The following is a 14,668-nucleotide window of genomic DNA, read 5'->3' on the forward strand; positions in this document are numbered from 1 at the left end:
CTGGCCCATTGAAAATGCTCTATACATACTCGATGAATGAAGACATTAAAACTGTGTTTCTGAGTTTTTCGGATGGGAAAACTGGGGCTCAGGAAAGAGTAAGAATGTGATTGGGTCAGCCTCATACAGCTAGTCTGAGGTGAAACTGGAAACATCACCTCTGCCTTTCCCCTGGTCCGGGAGAGGTTCTGGACTTGGGATAACACATTCCAGGGGCCTGCCCCTTGGGCTTACTGACTGTGGCTGCAACCAGAAGACCTCTGCTGGACACAAGCTGTGAGGGAGTGGAGGCAGGGCAAGCTCTGGGGTTTAGCTCACAAGGGCTGAAGCAGAGAGTGTATAGTGTGTAAGTGGAGCAGGGAGAAGGAGAGAGAGGGAGGGAGAGAGAGATATGGGAGTGGGCTAGGAATCATCAGTACGTTTCAGGAAAGCCCTGTCCTCCACTGAACCCTTAGGAGCTACTACCTCCCAGCCCCAGGAAATAGAGCACATAAATATGGAATAAATACATGGAGGGGTAAATACTGGAGAGCATACCCAGTCCAGCTGGGTCTTCAAAACTCAGACTCCAGTTACCCCAAGAGAAAAGAGCTGAGGAAGGGGTCCTGACCCCCACCAAGACCCAGTCAGAGGTAGGTAGCGTGAAACCTAAAGGAGCACCAAGGGGCCAGGTGGGGGAAAGAAGGGACTGGAGCCCCCAGATATCCAAAGCCATCTCATGCAAGAACAAGTTTCTACTCCCAAACCACCCCCATCCCCGTTCATGCTTAGCTCCCTTTCTGCCCCCAGGCCTCCCCTCTGCTCAACAGAAAGCTGGAGGCAGGAAAAGCTGGACTCAGCTTGCCTGATATGCTGCCACTGGGCCTCAGGCTCCAGGGAGGCTAGCAAAGGGACAAAACCCTCGGATGCTGCCATTCCTCCCTCCTGGAATGCTCCTACCCTCCCAGTTCCCCAAGAAAGACCCAGGCCATGGAAGCACAGAGCAGACAGCTTCATGTTCTGGGGGCCAGCCTAGAGCCCTCTGCCCAGGGCGTCTGCTTGTTGTCCTTGACCAGTATCAGTCAGGCAGCAGGCGGCCCAGCTCTGCCTCATCCAGCCGGTTGGTGGCCATGATGTGCTCCAGCTGCTGCCGATAACGTGCCAGGTCCTGCATGAAGTGGGGCACCCGGGTCTTGTTTAGCACCCCATGGGGTCGCAGGTGCTCCACATCCTCATAGGATACCTGCAGGGAGGAAGCTGAGACTCAGGAGCAGGCAGAGTTCCCTGGCTTTCAGGCATTTGGTCCCAGCTTTCACCCAATGCTCACTGCCCTTAGCTCTCAGGGATTCCCCCTCTCCTGCCCGCTTCTCTCCTCCTCATCCACTCCTGATATTGTGTACCTCTGGGCCCCGTCCTGGGTCTGCTCTCCTCTCTCAATTCCTTCTTTTATACTTTGCCCTACAACCCCCACTTCTCTTTCCAGCTCAGCCTCTCCACTCCCAAACTCTGGGTATCCAGCTGCCTCCTGAATATTGGTCCCTGGATATCCCTTAGGTACATCAGACTTCTCATATCAAACACCAAACTGAAGTTGTTCTACTGTCTGAGTGCCAGCTTGTGCCAGCCTCAGCCTCTTCGCAGACAGACAGAAGGAATCCTGGACATTGTCACCCTCCCACTCAGGGTGGCTGCTGATTTAAGGGATTCTCCCCTCTGAAGAACTCTCCAGCTTGTCCTTCCTTCCCAACTGTATGGCCGGCACCTGATTAGGCCAGACTGACATCAGCTCTACAGGAGTGACTGAAAAGGCACCCTCCTCTCCCTGCACTCCCTTCCCTAGGCCTCTTCTCCCATCCACCTCCCAGAAGGCATCCAGAGGGAGCCTTCTAAAGCAAACATTTCTGCTACTCCTCTGTTTAAAGCTCCCTCCTGACTGTCACTCTTAGGATGAAGTCCACCTTTCCTGGCATGGCACAAATGCCCAGAAGGCCACTTCTCCAGCCTCCTGCCCCAGGCCTTCCTGACGGCGCGCCTGGCATGGAGTGCTCACTGCTTCCTTCACACACCTGCCAGCCGGGTCAAACACCCTCAGAGCCACAGACTGTTACCACAGACTGACATTTCAGCTCATTGCTCACTGCTCCCACCAGCTCTCCACCATAGAGGACAGGCACCAGTCCTCCATCTCATGCCAATCAGAGGCTCAAGGAACCCCGTGCTAAGGGGAAGGCCCGCAGCCCCTCACCTTGCCCAGCGAGGTCAGCAGCGGGAAATCGATGGTCTGGCGGTGCCGCAGAATGCGCAGGATGCCGTCCAGGTACACCTGGTCCTTACTGAAGCAGCCTGTGAGCACAGAGGGGCCATAAGCCCCTGGGCCCGAGGCCCCGCCCCTCGTCCCCCCCAACCGGGCTTAGGACACTCCCCCTGCGTGGGCACCTACCTGGTTGCGAGGTGTCGCCCTGGCCGCGCTTGGCGCGCACACAGTACTCCCAGCGCACGTCGGCGTCCTGCACGTAGCGCGCCAGGTCCTGGAAGAGCTGGTGGAAGGACATGCGCGCGGCTCGGTGGATGGTGTAGTAGAGCAGGGCGGCGCGCCACAGGAAGGGCTGCTTGCGGAAGAGCACGCTGTGCAGGCTGGCCAGACCCTCCTCCGTGGGGTTGGCTGGCCGCAGCCCGTACTGCTGCCGGCCCTCGGCGCTGTGCCATGGCTGCTGCGCGTTGTTCACGCCCCGCAGGTAGTGGGTGCCTGCGGGAGGGTGAGGGGAAGGTGGGGCTGGGCGGAGAGTCTGGGGAACCCAAGTGCCAGGCCTGTGCCCTGTTCCACCCCGCTGGACCTCTGGCCAGTGAGCCACATATCCTCACGCCCACAGACTCAGGTTGTCACACACAAAAGCTCTGCACCTTCTCATCCCAGCTCCTTCCCACCCCCGCGTAATAAGTGAATAAACGAACGCATATTCACTCACTCAAACCCAGCCTGAAGACCCACCTCGGGTGAACTTTACCCAAGGATCCATAGAGCCCCAAACACGTGAATCCTCCCCACTCATCCAGGGCTACACACACGCAGACTCTCCCCAAACTCACATTGTCTTCCAGCCCACCTAGAAGGGAGCCCCACATCCCATGTGCCCACTCCCACCCCACCCCCCGCCCCCGCATGGGCAGGCACCGGGAATCATCTCCCGCATAGCAGAGGAGAATTCTGCCACTAAGCCACGGTCGCACCACCCACCCACATCATTTTGACAGTAACCCTGGTACCGCCAGCAAAAATCACCTCTTGCCCTGAGCAACAGGATTCTTGATGAGGAGGGACAGACAGAAAAGTACAGTAATTAGTGTTCCATGCCCTCCCTCCCAGCCTGGCCTGTTTCCTCCTCAACTCAGTTCTGTGGCAGCCAATTCCATTCCTAGGATCTGGTCTTCAACCCACCCTGGAGAGCCTGTATGTTGGCCAGGCTGGTGGGAGCCCCAGGGTTCTACCTCTGGCCTGTCCATCACAGGAAGACAGAGACAAAGTGGAGGGATAAAAAGATACCCAGAAGAAGCAACAGATGAGGGGTGAGCCCAGAGAATGGGGAGGCATGTTCTGGCCTACCTCTGTAAGCGAGAGGGAGGAGGTAGCTGCTCATGAAAGGAAAGGGCCCATCCTCCACCAGAGGGAAGGGGGAGAAACAGAGGGATTGGGGTTATTGAGGCCCCTCACTTTGCCCCCCATCCTCCTTTCATCCCTACCCTCCCACCAACCTACCCACACCCTGACCTATCTCATGCCGCAGCATGCCCTCCAACCAATATTGGCGGGCTCCGGTCAGGTTGATGGCCAGTGTAGGTCGACTGTTTTCCACCATCATCACTGCCTGGGACAGCAGGTCCTCACTCAGCTGCACCACAACCTGCAGGCAGCATTGCCTGAGCTATGGCTGCGGCCCCGATGCCACAGGGCAGCCAGGCCAGAGCCTCGGTTAGTAAACCCACCCTTCACCACCTCTGCTCAGAGCCAGCCCCACCCTACTGGGGCACCGCCCACTTGGCAACCTGATTTGGGCCATGGTAAGGAGGATCTTGCAGGCAGGGTAAGCTCACCTCCCCCACACAGCCCTCCTTCTGCATGTATTTGCGCACAATGGACCAGATCTGGCACTTGGTCAGCAGCTGGCCCCCTGTGGCAGCTTCAAAGCGTTCGTAGGTGCCAAACTTCTCCAGGACAGCTTCAATGATGCCAACAGCCTACACACAGGACCACGGTGGCTGGTCAGACCAAGCCTTTTGGGAGGTCAAGGCCAGGGTGAGGTGGGCAGGCTGGACTGACCTGATGGATGAACTGCCCAGAGGCCTCGCGATATTTCTCCAGCACAGCCGTAGGCATGGGCTCCTGGTACTCGAACTGCGGGTTGTAGGTGTAATGAGACTGGAAGAACTTGTCCCGCTCATGTTCCATGTTGGTTGGCCGCAGAGCCACCAGCATGCAGGGGCTCCTGCTGGCACCACGGCCTGCCTCCCTTTGGGTCTTAGCAATGTGAGGCAGGGAGGCTGCAGACCGCAGGGTGGCCCTACCTAGGTTCCGTCTCCGTCCAGGTAGGGCCTGTCCCTGGGTGCTGCCCCCCAGCAGGCCAGTACTGTTCACAGCACAGGTGCTCTCACTGCGACGCATGTGGCCACGGTAGCCCAAACGCAGCTCTGAGAGAGGCTGCAGCTCAGGCCGGTGCTGCACGGCTGAGGAGACTGACAGAGCCAGGGGCAAGGCCAGGGACCGAGGCCAGGGGTACAGCGGTGGCCCATCTCGGTCTGAATGCTTCAAGCTGTTGCGCAGGGACAGGGGACTGGCAGGTGGGCTGGGGGGTGCCCGCTCAAACACTTGGGTCTCTGAGTCCAGCACCATTCTGTCCTGGGGGTCACATTCAGCTATGTCACTCCAACTCCCCTCACTGTTGACCTCTGGGGACACAGAAGGGCGTGTAAAGGCCAGTGTGAGTGGTGTGGCCTGAGGACCAGCAGGCCCTGTGCTCTGCACTATCTTGCTGCGCTCAGGGCCTGCTGCCAGGGGTCTGAGTGACTGTCCCCCACCCTCAGCCCAGCATCCCTCCCCTCCTGCAGGCCCATCCAAGCAGGCTGAGCTAGGGGAAAGCAGGAGGAATGGTCTTGTACACCAACCCAGATGGTGGTTACTGGAATCCCCTCAGTCTGTGAGCTCCTGCAGGCAGGACTGTCTCCCTACTCATGGTTCTAATGGCTCCTCAGCACCCACCATGTCTGGAAGCTGGTATGGTGCAGCCTGAGCTGCGTGGATGGATGGCTGGTGAAGGGCCTCAGCTGCCTCAGGGCTTATGGCATCTTCTCAGCCCCACCTCTCCCCTCCCACCTGGCTCCGCCCACCTCCTCCCATCCATCCCGTGCTTGCCTGAGTGGCCTTTGCTTATGCTAGCCCCTCCACCTGGAATGCCCTCTCTCCTCTGGACCATCTCTTTAAGTCCAAATTAGAATCAGCTTTTGGGGAGGTGGGAGGAAATTTCAGCAAATCCCAGCCACTCCCTGGCCTGCCCCTCTATCTGAAGTTCACCCCCCTGAGGCATCTTCCCAGGGATCATCCAAGGCCAATGTGGGGACACTCACCCCTTGACTCTGTGCCAGGACTCAGTCCAATCCAGTCTCTCCCCAGAGACTGACTGAAGGCTCCAGCCTCTGAGCCAATCTTTTGCCTGCCAGCATTTCTTTCTCCTACATCATCAATTTCTTCCTTTCTACTGGATTATTTCCATCAGTATAAACATATGCTGTTATTTCTCCATCTTAAAAGATAAAACAAAACCCTCATTTGGCCCCACACTTCTCCAGCTTTGCCCACTGAATGTCCCTCCAACTGCTCCTCATTGCAACACAACTCCTCAAGAGCTGTCCACACTCTGTCCAGTTCCTTCTTTCCTGTTCTCTCTTACATATGCTCCAATTAAGCTTTTACTGTCCCCCACTCTCTGTGCAGGTTGATCTGATCAAGGTCACCAATGGTGTTCATATTCAGCAGCAATACCTGATACAGGTAATCACTTCCTCCTAGAAACACTTTGTTTACTTGGCTTCCGGAACACTTTAACTTGGTTCTCCTCCTACTTCATTGGCTCTTTCTCCTTGGTCTCCCTTGCTGGTTCATCCCTATCTTTCCGACCTCCTAACACAGTAAGGACCCCAGAATTGTATATGGAAACTTTTCTCTCCTCTCCCCCATTTATACTCACTCCCCCTGTGACCTCCTCCACTCTCATGGCTTTAAAATACATCAGCCCAGACTTCTTCCATAAACTTCAAACCAGTGTTGCCAGTTTTCAATGCAACATCTTCACTTGACTATATCACGGGCTTCTCAAACCGAACAAGTCCCCTTCCTGGAATGCTTTCCCCACTTCAAGTGCCTGGGTCACTCCTTCACTTTCTTCACATCTTCACACAAATTATCGTTATTAGAAAAGCCTTCCTGAACACACCCCCTATAAAATAGTAACTTTCCTCCTTCCTCTACCATTGTCTCCTCTTCCCTGCCTTATTTTTCTCCGTAGCGGTTATCATCATCTGAAGGACATGTGTTTGATAGTTACCTGTTTCCTCGTCTCCAGTGTTCACTCAGAACCCAGCTGTGTCCTCAGAACCCAGAGCAGTGCCTGACCCAGAGGGGTTGCTCAATAAAGCAACTCAGGAGTCCTTCTCTTTCTCAGAATAATTTCTTCCCCTGTACCTTGTTCCATCAAGCCTAATTGTCCCCCTCAGTATGTCATCCATACCCACACCCACAGCCTAGTGACCAGCTACTTGAAAAGGCTTCAACTTACCACCTTCAACTAACTGGGCACTTTACTGGACACGCCCCCCCCCCCCCCATATCTGGAGCAGTCCTCTCCATGTCCCCTTCTTTCATTTAACCTACCTCCTTGCAATCACCAGCATACACCTGTTTCTTTCATGTCTGAGGTCCTTCCACCAGGAACGCCCTCCCAATGTCTCCCTGGAGCAAACTCCTAACCATCCTTCAGGGCTCAGTTCAGGCCTCACCTCCATCCGGGAGCCTTCCCGGCGTCTAGAGGTTCCCCAGTGCCTAAGCGGGCTTCTCCACCGCCTCGGACTGTCACTGCCGGAGCCTGCGTCCGTGTCTCCCCACCATCCGCTGAATTCCCCAAGGGCAGGGAGGGGTCTGATTCGCCCCCATTTCCCAAGCACCCAACATTAGATGCAGAATGAATGAACGGACGGAAGGGGGAGGAGCCTCCAATTACCGAAGGCGGGATCTGCTGACAAATGAGAGGGCGTGGCCTGCACCAATGAGACCCGGGAAGAGGATAACGTGGAAGAAGGGCCAATAAGGGTAGAGATCGTGGAGGGGCGTGACCCGCAGCCAATAAATGGCGACGGATGGGTGAAGGGCGGGGCCAATGGAGGGCGGGGCCGGAGGACAATGGAGGGGTTCTGTGCTAGATGAGGAAGGACCGCGTCGCGCGCCCACTCGTCCTCTCTCTGAGGTGTCCCGTCGCGTGCCGCGCCCCCCCACCTGTCAGCTCTTTTGTCCGCCGTTCCCGCTCTGCGATGCCGGTAGCTGCCCGCCCAGTCCGCGGGAGCCGACGCCGGCAACGCACGCACTCGGGCGCACGCCTGCCTACACGAAGGCGCGCGGGTTCACGTCAGCCTTCTTGGCGGCGCGCTCCCGAGACCACAGCCCGGCGCAGGGCAAAGCGAGGCCAAGGGGGCGGTGCCCTCATATCGGCCACGCCCATGGGCGGGGAATTCCTCCTAGGTCCGCCCCCTCAGCGAGAGCTAGGGCTGTTTCAGGGCTCCCGGTGCGACCCGGCCCTCTGCAGGGCGGAAGCTACTGAGGCTCTCCGACCCTGCACGGGATATTGGGGGCGTAGTCCGCGCAGAGGGGCAAGGGTTCGGGAACTTGGGAACACACTTCACACACGGGGTCGATGCTCGGACAGGTGGAGGCGCAGTCAGGAGCCAGGATACCTTAGAGGTGTCAATGTGCGTGGACCCCTTACCCTTCGCGGGCACTTTTAATTCTTTCCCCCTTCCCCAGCACACATAGATCCAGGCGCGCGGGAGCTGTGGCTTTATACCGCGGGCCGCCGGGCATCAAGCACAGGGCCCCGACGGGAGGCAGGAGGACTGCGCGGGCGTAGGCGCGGCCACGAGGCTGAAGAGTGCGTGGCGGCCAGCTAGGGGCGAGGGCGGCGGGCCGGCCTGCAGGGAGCTGAGGGCGGCCAGGCGCTGCTCTCGGGACACGTCCCCGCGTAGGTCCAGGAGGGCGGAGATGTGATCTTCGCTGCGGGGGCACCAAGGAAGCGCGTCAGACTAGTCCCTCCACGGCTCCTCCTCCCTCCCCACCTCAGGCTCGCACCTCACGTCGGGAAATTGTTGCCGCAAGCCTGCCACTTCCAGGCTGAGCAGCGTGGGGTCGCGGAGGTTCAGCAGCTCCCGCAGAGCGAGCAGCACCGGTGTGCACTGCGCGTTCTCCTGCAGGCCCTGCGCACGTCGGGTAGGGTCTCGCACCCGCCCCCCATCCAACCACCCGAGATCCCCATGCACCCACCCGCCCCCTTCTCCCCCGACCCCCCACCCCGCGCCCTCACCAAACCGAGGAAGAGCTCCTGAAGCTGGGCGGCATCTTGTCGCAGGCGCTCGGCCGCCTGGGTCCGCTCATCGGAGTAGCGGCATACTAGGCGGCCTTGCATTAGCGCGTGTAGATACTGCAGCACCACGGTGCGCTCGGCCTCGGCCAGCAGCAGCTGCCGGGAGGGTGATCAGGCCAGTTCAGGTCGCCGTTTTCACCCGCGACGTGCCTCCCACCCCTTCCCGCCTCCATCCGCACCTGGACGGTAGGACATCGCACGCGCCAGAAATCCCGGCAGAAAAGCGCTGTCCGCTCGCATATAGAGTCCAGTAGATCAGAGCTCGACAGCCACTGACGCGAGGGCAGACCCGCAAACAGGGGCTGGGGGCGGGGAGGGGGCGCAGGGGGGCTGGGGGAACGATCCAGATCCGGCACTCCCCGCAGAGACCCTCCAACATGTGCTTCACCTCCCACCTCCATCCCCACTGAAGCCTCACCTGGAGCTCCACCAGCAGCACCTCCAGCACCAGGCGGTAGATCCTCCTCTGCAACTCGTCCAGGGCGGTTTCCAAAGGTGCCAAGGCCCCTGAAGCCACCCCGTCGGGCTGCAGGGCCGGCAGTGAGGAGCTGACCGACGAAAAATAAGGCTTCAGGACCAAGGCCAAGGCCCGCAGGGTCCGATTGTCCAGCCAATCGGGCGCCACCTAGTGGCGCATGTATGTGGTGTGAGGAGGCGAACCGGCTTCTCCCTGCACTTCTGAAGGGCAGAGGCCTGAACTGAGGCTGCGAGTGGTGGCGAAGGATAGCTCAAAGGGGCTCAGCCCCAACCCGACCTGCCTCTAACTCGAGGTGTGACCTTGGGCAAGTCGTGTCTTTAGGTTCCTGATTCTCATCCGTAAGGGGAGGGAGTTAAACTCAAGAGCCGGTAAAAATCACTAACTGGTCTGACCTCCCTGCTCACCCATCCGCCACAATGAGCATAAGACCCAACAGGAAGGGAATTTTTCTGCTTTGTTCATAGCTGTAATCCCAGACATTACCTGGCACGGAGCTGGACCTAGATACATATTTGTCGAACAAATAATTAATTGAGCACTACTTTATGCCAGGCACTGTGGTAGGTACATCTGTTATCTCATGTGCTTCTCAGAACATTAATTATTACCCACATAGTACTAATGAGAAAACTGAGATTCAAAGAGATTAGATAATTTGCCCAAGGTTGCAGCTATTAATTAGCAGAGCTAGGATTGGAACCTGAGGCTATGTGAGTTTACAGTCCCTACTGGCCTAGCGTGGGCTGGATACATACATAAAAGGTGCTGGGGAAGAGGAGATGAAGGTGGTCTTCCGTGTAAACCTCCTGGTACCTGAGTGCTGAATGGTGGTTGAGGGCAGCCAGTAGGTAGGGCACGTAGTGAGGGGCCATTGCTTCACCCCTGAGATGGTCTCGGGAGAATCGAATCAGAGCATCACTGAAGCTGAAGTGGGCAGAGGTGGCTCCAGTATCTGTGATCATTCTGGTGTCCCAGAGTGACCCCAGTCCCTGGCACTCCTGCCCCACCTCCAAGATACCCAAGGCCCAGTGTGAAGGTGCCCTTTCTTATTGGTGTGTCATGTCACTATGAGCCCCTTTGGTCTTCCCTGGATGCAGGGTTGGGGGTGGGGAGTGGGTCAGTGTCTTGGCAGACCTCCTCAGGAATGCACCCAGTTCTGACAGTGCCATGCTGTATACCCGCCGCTGCAGTGACTCACTGACCAGACTGGTCACACGAATGTTCTCATCCAGGATCTACAGGGAGGGATGGGCAGCCATCAGCAAAGCCCATAGCCTTGCCCTCCTCCCCTTTCCCCATCTGGGCTGTCCACCTGCCTGGCCACCCCCCACCCACCTGCAGCACGATGGCTGGCATTGGTGAGTAGTAGAAGCCGGATGGGTCCATGTCTGGCTCCTGTTCCTGGCCCCACTTGGCTACCTCCCCATCCAGTGCCTTCTGCAGCCACTGGGCCACACTTGCCTGGGGAAAGGGGTAAGAAGCAGCAGGAGGTAGCAACGCACTGACCTTGCCAGAGACAGTGACTGTACAGACAAAAACCTACAACTAATGATCAGGGCTGCTCTGGACCCATGCCCCAACCACTCACCTGGACTTTGGCCACAAACGTTGTCTCCAGCCACTCCACATCCTCCAGGGACAGTAGGGGCTCCAGCTGAGACACATCAGCCTCTGGCCCTAACTCCAGACTCCCCATCATTTCTGGCCTGAAGATGGGTAGCTGGGGGTCATAATGAGTCCCCAGTCTCCAATCCACCCACTTCCCGCTGCCCTCAGGGCACTGACCCCAGGTACACATGCAGGGCCCAATGCAGAAGGGTGAAGGCGTCAGCAGCACCCAGCTCAGGCCCTGCAAGGACCTGCTGCAGGCTGCGACGCAGGCCTCTGTGCAGGGTATGAGCCCATAGCTGGACCACCTTGTAGTGCGGTGGGCAGCAGGGTGCTACTAATGCCTCAGCTGTGGCCAACTCGGCTGGCAGTGCCACCTGCAGAGCCTCCAGCCACTCTGCTAGGGCACCTGGCCCAGGCAGTAGATGTGTCCCAAAGTGGACCCGCTCCAGGCCGTCCTGTAGAGCCTGCAGACAGCGCTGCCGCCAGTTCCGGGGGGCCTGCCCCAAGGCAGTTGTGCGTCTAGTCTCCACCTCAGCCACGCGCACAGCAGCCACCAGCAGGGCAGGGTCCTCCCGGGCCAGCTGTCCTGCAGTTCCTGCAACCATCTCCACAGCCTGGCCCAGTGCCTCAGCCAGAGGGCCTAGCCCCTCAAGATCTGGCAACTCCAGGTCCCCTAGGTGTGCCCAGGTCTCCTCTCTCAGCTGCTCCAGCTCCCGCAGGCTCACATATGCCTCGAGGAGTTGCTGGGCATCAATCAGGGACTGTGTGTGGGTCACTGCAGCAGGCACTAATGAAGAACACAGGAGACAGCCCTGGTCTCAGAGTTAATACCTGTGCAACAGGTGCAGCAGGTGAGGAGACCTGGGCTGGGGTGATATGTAAATGTTAATAATCAGTACGGTGGAACACTGGCCCATTGGAAGGGCACAAGTGAAATTCTAGAAGCCTGGTGGACCATGTGTGGACCCTTGGGCTGATGGAACAAGAGGAAGTCAGGGATTCCAGAAGAAGTTAGGGACCACACAAATGGCTTTTCACCCACCCTGTTAGGAAAATAGTTCACTGTAACCAGGGTGCCTGTGTATCAGTCCTAATTCAGACAACCCATGCTTGGAAAACCCAGGATGAACTGAATTACATATGCTTCACATGTCATTTGAACCCTGGGAGGTTCCTGGTGTGTCCCTCCATGTGATCCCCACCTAGTGCCCCAGCCCCTTGATCAGTGAAGGAGCTGGAGAGCTGAGGCCTGGGACCCCAGCACACTCACCTGCCTGCAGCCGGGGCAGCAGCTGAGACAGGGCCTTCAGTTGTTTATGTTGGGCCACCTGCTCCTGCAAGGGTGCTAGGGTCTCTGCAGACTCAGCCATGCTCTGGAGCAACCCACAGGCCTGGCCCAGGGCCTCACGGGCTCCCTGCATGGACTCAAGGGCCTGTGCCAACTGCCCCACACCAGTCTGCACGCCCTCCAGGTACGACTGCATCACTGACTGTGGGAGGGAAGCCATTAGTGAGGCCTGGACAACCCCGCAGCACATCTCCAGTACTCCTGCTCCCCCAAACTTCATGCCTACTTTGATGCGAGCTTCCAGGGAGCAGGTGCGTTGCATCTCGCGGCTACGGTACTGGCCCAGCCTGGTCAGCTGCTCGGGCCGGTAGAAGATGCCGGAGGCCCACTTGAGCGCGGCACCCCGGGCCAGCTGCTCCGCCTTCTCCTGCTCTGGCCACTCAGGCCCTGGGCAGGAAGAGCCTGGGCAGCTGCGTCAGTCTGGCAGGGCCTGCAGGAAATGTCTGCCGAACCTGCCCCCCTTCCCGCCTGTCCCCTAGCTCCAACCAGACCTGCCAAGGAAGGACCCAAGCCCACGTTCCCATCTTCCTTCCTTCATCCCTCCCCCAGCCCACCCAGGACTCATACCAGGCAGAAGGGCAGGCTCCATTTCGTCCTTGGCAGAGTCCACGGCGGGCCCTGGAGGAGCTGGAGCTGCGGTAGGAATGCAAGGCAAGGATCTGGGTTAGAATGAGCTCAGTGGATGCTCCTTTGAGCTGCAGCCTCTGTCTAGGCCCCTCTAAGAAGGCGGAGGGTGGTTTTTGCCCAGCCCCCTCCGGAAATGAGAGGGAGGCCTTACCTGCTGAGTTTCCTAGTTGTGCTCCTCCAGACACAGTGAGGCAGGGTGGGCACAGGCCTCCGCTGGGCCCTGTTCCTGCTCTGAGTTGCAGGGGACAGTTTGGTGAGTATGGGACTCACCAGGCTTGCATAGGCACTCAGTTCCCCCTCCTCTGCAGACGGCCTTGGCCTTGATGATGGCTCTGTCTCCTCCAGTCCTGCAGCTGAGCTTCTCACTCCCTTCCCTCCCTCACAGGGTCTGGGTGACTCCAGCCCACTCCTGGCCATGCAATAGAATCCCTGTCCCTGGGGAAACCTCTCTCCCACCTCCCAGCCCCCTTCTCCCTCCAAGGCCCCTCCCTCCCCAAGGCCACACACAGAAAGGAAGGAAGCTGAGTCTCTGGTGCTTTATTCCCAACAGGAAAGAGCTTCTGCACTGTGGGATGAAGTGGGGAGGGCTGGGGCCACCTCCATGAGGGTTGGGGGCTGGGGGCTGAACTCTCTGAAAACTGCAAGTCTTGTCCAGCCCACTTCAGGACCTCCTTCGTGCTCAGGACCCAGGCATACCTGGGGCGGGGGTTGGGGTGGGGTGTGCAGATATGGATGCAGACTACAACACTGCGGTATGAAGTGTGTTGATGGGAAAGTGCCTGCCTCTGCAGAGGAGAGTAGCCACAGGCTGTTCTGAAGAGGCTGTGTGGTAGGTGATGGTATGAAGGGGGTCACAGGCCTTGAAAGCCGTGCCAAAGAGGTGGCTTCTTGTCCTCAGAGTTGTAGGGAGTTTTGGAGGGACTAGAGGATAGTACTGGGTAGCGGCCACTGTACCTCCCAAATCTGCCCTACAGGCCTGAGGGCTCACAGCTGCATCTTCTCGGTCATTATTAAGGTACATAGACCCAGATCTTTGTCTGGATTTAGAACATCTCTGAAGGGCCAACCCAGCTTCAAAACTCCTAATGGGATGGGCTGAGGGCTCTATTATAACTGCATTCTAACTTAATTCCTTTGTCTGCCTGATTTCGGCTTCTTGTACTCCCTTAGAAGCGTGGATCCCTGGTAAACTTTTTGCAAGCATATCCATGATTCAAGGTCTGTTTCCCAGAGAACTTGACCAATAGTAAAACATAATAAATAACAATGTTAAAAATAAAATGATACTAGCAAGAACATATTCCGCTCTCCGTGCCAGAAACTGCTCTAAGTGCTTTACACACATTTACACGTAGATAAACATGTTTGCATGGGCTAAAAAGTGGTTGTAATCTTATGGCAGCAACTAGACCTTTGAGCGCTGTGGTGTGGAGCAGAGAAAGAAGGAAGAAAGAAAGAACTGAGGCTGGGACCAGAGCAGGAGGTTTGGGATGTAGAGGAAGTGGACAAGCTAAATGTAGTTAGCGCTGGCTGTTAGGAAATGAAGGACAGGAATAGGGTGGGGCAAACTCCAGGAAAAGGTTTAGGAGAACATATTGGGTTCAGCAAGCAGGGTGGTCTCCTCTCCCAAGATAGGGTCTGGAGCGGAGTTAGCAGTGTTAAGGAAGGTTGGCAAGAAAGGTTCCGGTGACATTCCCTTCTCTACTGCGGGGGCCATCCACTGACGTCCTCCTTAGCCCTCCCAACTCTGTCCTGTTTTCGGGATCTCCGGTTTGTTTTCGCCCTCCTTGGCGGTTAAATTTTTCCGACGGTTCCTAACGTTTTGCGGCGGTGCTCACATGAAGGAATTGCGCCAAGTTCCCTGGAAGGGAGGAAGCGGAAGCAGGGTCGCCGGCACCGGCAGCCGGTCGACCAGGAGCGGAAGCGGAAGTGGCGGCGGCGCCGGCCTGG

At 57.6% G+C, this 14,668-nt stretch overlaps 2 protein-coding genes across 9 annotated transcripts; both read right to left on the minus strand.

Moving 5' to 3' along the window:
• Positions 1-976: 976 nt before the first annotated feature.
• MATCAP1 (microtubule associated tyrosine carboxypeptidase 1) lies at positions 977-7,673 on the minus strand. 5 transcript variants are annotated; one of them, XM_077132716.1, is made up of 8 exons: positions 7,517-7,673; positions 5,596-5,771; positions 4,295-4,920; positions 4,069-4,212; positions 3,746-3,878; positions 2,420-2,725; positions 2,225-2,322; positions 977-1,222 (listed from the first exon to the last, which is right to left on the minus strand). In XM_077132716.1, exons 3-8 carry the CDS (start codon positions 4,862-4,864, stop codon positions 1,058-1,060), a joined length of 1,416 nt encoding a protein of 471 aa, XP_076988831.1. In that variant the 5' UTR covers positions 4,865-4,920; positions 5,596-5,771; positions 7,517-7,673; the 3' UTR covers positions 977-1,057. The 5 variants fall into 5 exon arrangements, with proteins under 5 accessions (XP_076988831.1, XP_076988833.1, XP_076988830.1 ...); XM_077132718.1 differs by lacking the exon at positions 7,517-7,673 and adding an exon at positions 7,245-7,409; XM_077132715.1 differs by lacking the exon at positions 7,517-7,673 and adding an exon at positions 7,024-7,408.
• Positions 7,674-7,725: 52 nt separating this feature from the next.
• Positions 7,726-13,198, minus strand: EXOC3L1 (exocyst complex component 3 like 1). 4 transcript variants are annotated; one of them, XM_077132709.1, is made up of 14 exons: positions 12,989-13,096; positions 12,659-12,724; positions 12,318-12,493; positions 12,014-12,233; positions 10,918-11,530; positions 10,721-10,838; positions 10,468-10,593; positions 10,267-10,367; positions 9,946-10,056; positions 9,073-9,202; positions 8,834-8,956; positions 8,595-8,750; positions 8,363-8,487; positions 7,726-8,287 (listed from the first exon to the last, which is right to left on the minus strand). In XM_077132709.1, the coding sequence occupies exons 2-14, from the start codon at positions 12,678-12,680 to the stop codon at positions 8,098-8,100; spliced, it is 2,211 nt and encodes a 736-aa protein (XP_076988824.1). In that variant the 5' UTR covers positions 12,681-12,724; positions 12,989-13,096; the 3' UTR covers positions 7,726-8,097. The 4 variants fall into 4 exon arrangements, with proteins under 4 accessions (XP_076988824.1, XP_076988823.1, XP_076988822.1 ...); XM_077132708.1 differs by lacking the exon at positions 12,989-13,096 and adding an exon at positions 12,870-12,943 and having other exon boundaries at positions 7,729-8,287; XM_077132707.1 differs by lacking the exon at positions 12,318-12,493 and having other exon boundaries at positions 7,729-8,287; positions 12,989-13,198.
• Positions 13,199-14,668: the final 1,470 nt, after the last annotated feature.

The sequence above is a fragment of the Tamandua tetradactyla genome, chromosome 16 (assembly GCF_023851605.1).
Source record: "Tamandua tetradactyla isolate mTamTet1 chromosome 16, mTamTet1.pri, whole genome shotgun sequence".
In the NCBI taxonomy this organism is placed as follows: domain Eukaryota; kingdom Metazoa; phylum Chordata; class Mammalia; order Pilosa; family Myrmecophagidae; genus Tamandua; species Tamandua tetradactyla.